Source organism: Notechis scutatus, chromosome 1 (assembly GCF_049901735.1).
Source record: "Notechis scutatus isolate UNSWTSFEM ecotype Mainland chromosome 1, rNotScu1.2, whole genome shotgun sequence".
Lineage (NCBI taxonomy): Eukaryota > Metazoa > Chordata > Lepidosauria > Squamata > Elapidae > Notechis > Notechis scutatus.
The window spans coordinates 254120199-254128747 of NC_142009.1; the positions used below are offsets into that span (position 1 = coordinate 254120199).

General features: G+C 41.1%; 1 protein-coding gene across 1 annotated transcript; it reads right to left on the bottom strand.

Moving 5' to 3' along the window:
• Positions 1-4891: 4891 nt before the first annotated feature.
• On the bottom strand, positions 4892-6111 carry LOC148133329 (SCAN domain-containing protein 3-like). Its single transcript, XM_087960283.1, has one exon. The coding sequence runs from the start codon at positions 6107-6109 to the stop codon at positions 4892-4894; it is 1218 nt and encodes a 405-aa protein (XP_087816409.1). The 5' UTR covers positions 6110-6111.
• Between the last annotated feature and the right edge of the window lie 2438 nt (positions 6112-8549).

Here is an 8549-nt window from a genome sequence, read left to right on the forward strand (position 1 = left end):
AAAGATAGAATAGAACAATATTTGTAATTCATTGGTTAATTCCCCTACTAAAGTACTGTACAAACATTAACTAATTGAATTTGTACCCTGTAAGAATTTTAAACACACAGAGCTCTTATTAAAAGTTATAAAACATAGTTTAATCCTTTTAATGCTAATTAGCAAAAATAAAAATAACATGTTGGTATATCAAAATTGCTTGAGGTTGAAATATGAACTGAAAATTGCCCAAATGGATTTTATTTGTGATGTTATTTATTATGTTTATTCATGATGTTTCTGATATTTGGAGTGGTGCGGTGGCCTAGAGGTGGAGCTCTCGCCTCACAATCTGTGAGTTTGATCCTAGGTAGAGGAAGATATTTCTCTCTCTGGGTACAATGAGAATATATCTGCTGAACAAAACTCTGCATTGGTGACAGGAAGGGCATCCGGCCATTAAACACTCTGCTAACTCCATTCAGTTGCCCAACTCCACCTCACAAGGGATTATGGGGTTGTTAAAATATGATGATGATGTTTCTGATATTTGATATATTCATGTATCTGGTCCAAAACCTCACTAAGTATCAATATATAAAATAGATGGTAACAGGTGTCCTTCCAGATGACCCCAAATATCAACAATATTTGCCAATGTAATGAAGTACATGGGTGACTTTGAGGAAAGTAGAGAAGAGATGTTGCCTAGGAAACAATCAGAGAAATGGGGCAAGAGCTTGCAGTTGCTTGACATTGGATAAAGAAATAATACGTCCTAATGTATCAAGTAATAGTGGCAGCAGGAGGTTTATGTTTCAGACTTGTATTCTAAAAGGTATATTAATATAACTTTACAATAAAGTAGATTTAGTTCATCTATACATGTTTCCTGTATAGTTTACCTGGAAAACTGACAGTCAAATGTTTAATATGGGGATGTTGACCCTGATTCAGGGGAGAACCTGGAGAATGGGTATGTACAGATTGTACCAGAGGTGGGCTTCTGCCAGTTCACACCAGTTCTGGCATACCTGTAGTTAAGATTAGTTGCAGTTCGGTGAACTGGCAAATCCCATCACTGGCTGGCTCTGCCCCCTGTTTTTTGGGCAATTTTCAGGCATTTGGGGGGCCATTTTCTGGGCCATTTTTGGCCCAGAAAACAGCTGAAAATAGCCCTCAAAAAGGCCCCCCAAACAGCCTGAAAAATGCCCTGAAAATTGCCCCAAAAGTGGTCCCAAAACAGCCTGAAAACAGCCCGAAAAATGGGTGGGGGCGGGGCCAATCAATGGTGGGGTTAGCCCCAAAGAGCTGAATCCTATCTCTGCCTTTGAGGTGAGTGGCCAGGAGGCAGGGCCGGATGTGATGAGTGATGTCACCCACTCAGTCACATGACCAACTGGCCATGCTATCCAACCATTAAAAAATTTGCAGCCCACCATTGAATGATACCCTTATCTCTAGGCACCTGCAGGGCAGTGGCAAGTCCCCAGGTGAATGCCTAACATCTTGAAACACCAGGGATCACCCAAAATTCCTAAACAACAGTGTGCCAAGGACAACTTGATTTCTAATCTACTTCGTGCGAGACTTTTTGGGTGAATCCTTTATCTCTTATTTGCCAGCTGAGCTGAGTATAACAAAAGTATAAATATAATAATATCTGTATGGTTGGGGCTTACTCTCTGTTAAGAGGGGCCTTTGTTTAGCTGAATAAACAAATAATCTAAAATGCAACCTCTAGTCCTTTGGTGTGTTATTTTTTTACCAAGCTATACCTCTAATCTGGCACAACAGGAGAATGCTTACAGTTGCAATAATTTTGTACCTTACAGTTTTGACTCCTGGCAATTGTCTGGATGTGTCCCAACAATTTTCTGGGAAACATTTTCAGAACTGATTTGCCACTGCCTGTTTTCTGGGGGGGGGAGAGAGAGAGAGAGATTGGCCCAAGGTCACCCAACTAGTGCCTAAAGTGGGACTAGAACTCAATGTCTTCTGGTCTCTAGCCAGGTGTTTTTAACCACTACACCAAACTGGTTCTTTTTGAACTGATAATTACAACATTTCTTTTGCACAACTGTTCAATCCAAAGGATATCTGTCTTCTGATTTCCATAGAAAATGGGAAGTGTTAAATCAAACCAATTAACTTCAAAACACAGATCAAACAACTTTCTCTGAAATTTCCAACCCAGAATACGATTAGGTCATCATCTGAATTCAGTTTAGGTTTCTCTAAGAGGAATATCAGTTTTTGTATTGAAGATTGGGGTTCTAGAGGTGACACTGTATTTTCTCTATTTTGAAGGACTTTGGGGATCACTATAGTTTGAACTATTGGTCCATTCTCATTTAGCCTCTTTAAAAACTACAAAAATACTACAAAGTAGGAAATATGTACATACATATCAATAATATTATATCTACAGTATACCAGACTTTTGTAAATTGAAGTGGTCTTGGGAACATCAATAAAAATAAGAAATAGAGAAATACATATGTGCAGATGTAGATACTAAATTCTCTATGGAATTAAATCTGAACAATTCAGTGACCCAATTTTATGTTTTTGATTTTTCAGCTAAGAAGGATAGAAATTGCTTTTATTGGGTAGACAATAAAAGAGCAAGGCACAAATTGATTTTTTTTTTTTTGTTAAAGAAATTAATTAGCATACAGGAGAAGGGTACAAAAACCAAATTTTTCAGTTCTACGGATTGTGGTAACAATCCATTGTAAAGTTCTTTCCTACAGATTCTGTATTTTTCATGAACTCAAAACTCATTTGTAATTCAGTTCTTACAGGTCACACTGATCAATATTACAATGTGCATGGAGAGAATTGCACAAGGCTTTGGTTGGTGAATGAAATATAACTCAAACAGAACTTGAAATTCTACTAAGGAGAATTTTTGATCCTACAATTTGAGGCCTCACTCAGTTCAAATAGCTATTAAGGAACTGAATTTTGAAGACATATTTTCAGAATAATTACTCATAAATAATGTTCTCTCTCACACACATGCACAGAGTCTGTCTGTCTGTCTGTCTGTCTGTCTGTCTGTCTGTCTCTCTCTCTCACACACACACACACAAACACACACACCTCTCATAAGTTAGTTACGGGTTCACATGTCCAACTGTGACAAGCCAAATTTCTTTCTAAAACGTCTATGTTGCTCACAGTTATGGCTTTTATGAATTAAGCAAAATGAATTTAATTATATGCAACCACCTCAGAAAGTGTCTCTGGTATAATTATATAACTAATTCTGCAGTTATTAATGGAGAGCAAAATACCTTTGTAGAATGTATCCTTTTAACACCTACTGAGATTTGAAAGTTTGGAAAAGGAAAAGGTATGTTGCAGAAATTTATCTGCTAATTAGTTCTCTTATTTTGTATTCTGGAAAAAAGAAATATAACAGGAAAATGGATTTTTGCTATAAGAGTCTCAAATATATAGCAGCTATCAATATATACAGCATCAGCCTACAATAATTCTGAAGTGTATTTTCATTTCTCTGTCTATGTCTAAGATATAGTGGTCCAGCTCAAATTTTACTACATTTTTATGATGTAACATCTAGATCAGTGGTTCCCAAACTTTTTCAGTCTACCACCCCCTTGGTGCTACAAACTCATCCTCAGTGTCCCCACCCAGGGGCAGGATTCAAATTTCTGTGGGTGTGGCCTAATTTGAAGGTATGGCCTGCTGGTCACGTGACTGGCTGGGTGTGGCTTGCTGGTCACATGACTGGGTGGGCGTGGCTTGCTGGTCACATGACGGTGGGCATAGTTTGGTGACTGGCAAACCAAATACCAGTGGTCCTCACTTAATGGCAAGTGCTTAGCAAGTGTTCTAATTTATGACTGGCCTCCCCAGAGCTACTTGACCTGTTTTTGGAGTTTTGATAGCCATGCACACACATGCACACAAACACACACACTCCCTTCTAACCCAGCTGGTTGGATTAGATATCTCATTCACTTTCTCCTTCCTCCCTTTCTCTTTCTTTCTTTCTTTCTTTCTTTCTTTCTTTCTTTCTTTCTTTCTTTCTTTCTTTCTTTCTTTCTTTCTTTCTTTTCTTTTCTTTTCTTTTCTTTTCTTTTCTTTTCTTTTCAGTCCACCTCCCCCTTTGTGCTACAAACTCATCCTCAGGGCTCCCCACCCCCTATAAACAGCATTATTCGGAATAACGGTTTGCATAACCCACCAAAGAAGATAGTAACAGTAAAATTCAAAATTGTAACAATTAATTGCACATTTATTCAAAATCCAATTTAAAAATCTTTTAAGTTAATGTTAATTCAACAAAATTGTTGAACATGATCCAGTGATACCAGGTTTTCAAAGTCTGATAGTCATTTATCAAGAACCTTAGCAACTAGTAACTTGGTAAACTCAGTAAAATTTAAGAATTTACTGAACACTGAAGCAGTTACTAATGCGATGGATGGGCTTGATGAAGTGATACCAGTTTCCTAATGTCTGGTTTTAGCAGGAGTCTTAAATCACCACGTTCAGTAATCTGGGGTTGATTTATTTGCTTGGAGAGAAGTTGGATAACCACACTGAAACCACTTTCTACCAAATATGATGTTGGAAATGCAACAAGGAGCTTCTTAACTACTGTCCATAGTGCAGGATAGTGATCAGAAATTTCCTTCTGTTACCAAAACTCTTGGTACAATTTCTTAAACTTTGGCTTCAGCTCAATGTCATTTTTCAGTTCTATTAGTTGTTCCTCCACTACCCCATCTTCCTCATTATCTAAAAATGGATTTATCACACAATCTGTGATTTCCATCAAAAGAAGACCCTGATACCGCTCAGACATATCTTTATGCAGCATGTCCAAATGAAGCATCAAACAATCAAAATCTTCATCATTCTCAACACAGAGCTCTCACAATAGTCGATCATTGAGAGCATGTACTTTAATTTTGTTCACTGCAGTAATGACAGTGTGTAATGACTTGTTCAAGCGATCACTGAGGTTTTTTGAAACCAGATGCTGGCGATGAATGACACAGTGAATGGTGAAGACATTTGGCACTGCTTTTTTCAAGTAAGCAATACACCCATGGTAGCGACCAGTCATTGATGGTGCTCCATCAGTTGCACAAGCAAGTATGTTGGTTAGTGGAATTTCCTTGTCTTTGAAGAACTGCTCAAGAACATGAAATATTGACTCCCCTTTAGTATCTGTATTTAGTTGCCTCGCAAATAACAACTCTTGAGTCAAACTTTCATCTTTAATAAAGAGCACATAAGCAAGAAGCAAAGATTCATTGCCTGGCAAAGTTGATTCATCCAGCTGTAATGCAAAGTCTGTTGTCCGTAGTATGCTGCACAATACATCTTCCACAGTCTCAGCCATTTCATCTATGTTTCTTTGAACTGAATTGTTGCTGAGAGGAATTGTCTTAATTATATCATGTGGTGACTTATGCAAAACAGTACTCAGAACCTCACTAATGGCTAGTAGGTTGAGTTCTTCACCAATAGTATGTGGCTTTCCAGACTTAGCAATCAGCAATGAAATGTTATATAATGCACGCAAACTGTCAGTGTTTTGTTGGGAAGCATTAGAAAACATGTGAGACAGTGTTGGGTGCTTTTGAAATTTGTCACGAAGTGATTGAAAAAAAGTTAGATTCTTGTCTGCCTTGTCAGGATGTGCCTTCTTCAAATGTTCATTCAGTCTGGAAGGCTTCATTGCCTCATTAGAAAATACTTTCCCACATATTAGGCACTGTGGCTGCTGCTGGTTTGATGATGCTGGTATAAATCCATACTTCAGATACTCCACACTGTATTGTCTACATTTCTTCTTTGATTTTTCTGCTTCTGCCATTTCTGCTCTGAAAATCAGAATATTTACAATATGTGTGTGTTCACATCTGGTTTGAAAAGAGTTACAGTTGCAGGGGGGGGGAGGTTTAGTAGCAACCTGCTTTTTTAAACCAAATACAAGTGGTCCTTGCTTAATGGCTGGTTGCTTGGCAAGTGTCCTAATATTTATGACTGACCTCCCCAGAGCTACTTGACCTGTTTTGAAGTTTTGACAGACATGCACACACATACACACACACTCCCTTCTAAACCTGCTGGAGCAGGTCATTGGACTAGAATCGCCAAAGCATCTCTGATTAGATTCTAGTAGTGAATAGAATCTAATCAGAGATGCTTTGCTGATTCTTGTTCATTTGTTTTATGTCCGAGCAGAGTGGTGCACCAAATCAATGGGGTGAGCCTGAGAGAAGGAAAGAGAGAGAGAGAAAAGAGAGAAGGAAGAAAAAAGGGAAAGAAAGAAAAAGGGACAAATAAAGAGTGGGGGATGGAGGGAGGGAGGGAGAGGGAGAGAGAGACAGAGACAGAGACAGAGAGAGACAGAGACAGAGACAGAGAAAGAGACAGAGAGACCTGGTGCATCAGATTGAAATGAGGTCTATTTTAGAGGCCCTATCCCACACTGAAACATCTTTGCCAGCATCTTTGCCAGCACATTGAAACATCTTTGGCTTCTATTAATTAAAGGTTTCGTAGACGAAACATGGTCAAGACTACCAGGAAGCTCTCACATTTTGTTGAGGCTTAAACAGGATCCATTGGACCAGATCTCCACCCTAACAAATTACTTTTCCCCAATGTATTACAGTGCCTATTCTAAAGAAGGCAAAACCAAAATATACTGGTAAATTACAAGAACACACACAAACACACACACTCCCTTCTAACCCTACTGGAGCAGGTGATTGGACTAGAATAGATATCTCATTATATTTCTCTTCCCTCCCTCCCTCCTTCTTTATTTCTTTTTCTTTCTATCCCTTCCTTCCATCCCCCCTTTCTTTGTCTGTCCCATTTTCTCTTTCTTTTCTTTCTCTCTCTCTCTCTTGCCTTCTCTCAGGTTCACCCCATTGACTGCTGCATGCTCCGGTGCAAGGGGCTTAATGGGATGAGCCTGCTGGGCTTCGCATTGAACGCAGCTGCAGCGGGACGTTTGAAAAGGAGAGCAAAGCCACTCTGGTTTTCATTCCCTTTTCAAACATCCCACCACCACTGCGTTCAAGGCAGGCATGTCGGGAAAGCAGAGGAAAGCCAGAAGGCACATCGGGAAGGCGGAGGAAAGCCAGAGTGGCTTTGCTCCCCTTTTCAAACAACCCGCCACCATTGCATTTGAGGCGAGGCCCCACAGGCTCACCCAATTGATTGCTGCACGCTCCAATGCAAGGGGCTCAATGGGATGATCTGCAGGGCCTCACCTCAAACGCAGCAGCAGTGGGACGTTTGGAAAGGAGAGCAAAGCCACTCTGGCTTTCCTCCATTCCCGCCGCCACTGCGTTCAAGGCAGGCACATCAGGAAAGTGAAGGAAAGCTGGAGTGGGCTTGCAGAGTGTAACTCACCTAGATCAGACAGTGGTAGGCAGGCGGGGTGGGCTGGCTGGCTGGCTGGCTGGTGCTGGTAGCGATGGTGGGCAGGAAAATGGGAAACGAGTGCACATGCACTATATAAGAAGTGACTGGGTGGGGCGGGCGGAAAATACTGTCAGCAATTGTTGCACATGCGCACAATGTCACACATGCACAATAAGGACTGACAGCAGAAAATGGAGGAGTGGGCAGAGGGGGCCAGGCCATCCAGGGTCCCCTTTTGCCAGTTCTTCAACCTACTGGAATGGTAACAACCAGTTCTTGTGAACTGGTAAAATCTCACCCCTGAATTGTGCCCTGTGAGGGGCCCACCTCCAGAGCTCCCCTGCCACCTCTTAGCACACCCCTGCCAGCCCCTTGCCTCTTACTGCCTCCCTAAGGCATCTCACCGCCCCCTAGGGTCAGTACTGCCCACTTTGGGAACCACTGATCTATTTTTTTTTTAAAAAAAAACTGATATATAAGTTTTTTTAAAAAAAAAACTGATACTGCTCAAAAAAATAAAGGGACCACTTAAACAACACAATGTAACTCCAAGTCAATAAAACTTCTGTGAAATCAAACTGTCCACTTAGGTAGCAACACTGATTGACAATCAATTTCACATGCTGTTGCACAAATGGAATAGACAACAGGTGGAAAGCATAGGCAGTTAGCAAGACATCCCCAATAAAGGAGTGGTTCTGCAGGTGGTGACCACAGACCTCAGTTCCTATGCTTTCTGACTGATGGTTTGGTCACTTTTGAATGCTGACAGTGCTTTCACTCTAGTGGTAGCATGAGACGGAGTCTACAACCCACACAAATGGCTCAGGTAGTGCAGCTCATTCAGAATGGCACATCAATGCGAGCTGTGTCAATGTTTGCTGTGTCTTTCAGCGTAGTGTCCAGAGCATGGAGGCGCTACCAGGAGACAGGCCAGTACATCAGGAGACATGGAGGAGACCGGAGAAGGGCAACAACCCAGCACCAGGGCCGCTACCTCCGCCTTTGTGCAAGGAGAGACAGGAGGAGCACTGCCAGAGCCCTGCAAAATGACCTCCAGCGGGCCACAAATGTGCATGTGGCTGCTCAAACGGTCAGAAACAGACTCCATGAGGGTGGTATGAGGGCCCGACGTCCACAGG

What these genes read in the sequence shown, in the direction of transcription:
- LOC148133329 (XM_087960283.1), bottom strand. Translation starts at nt 6,109, where the DNA reads ATGACCTGCTCCAGCAGGTTTAGAAGGGAGTGTGTGTGTATGTGTGTG.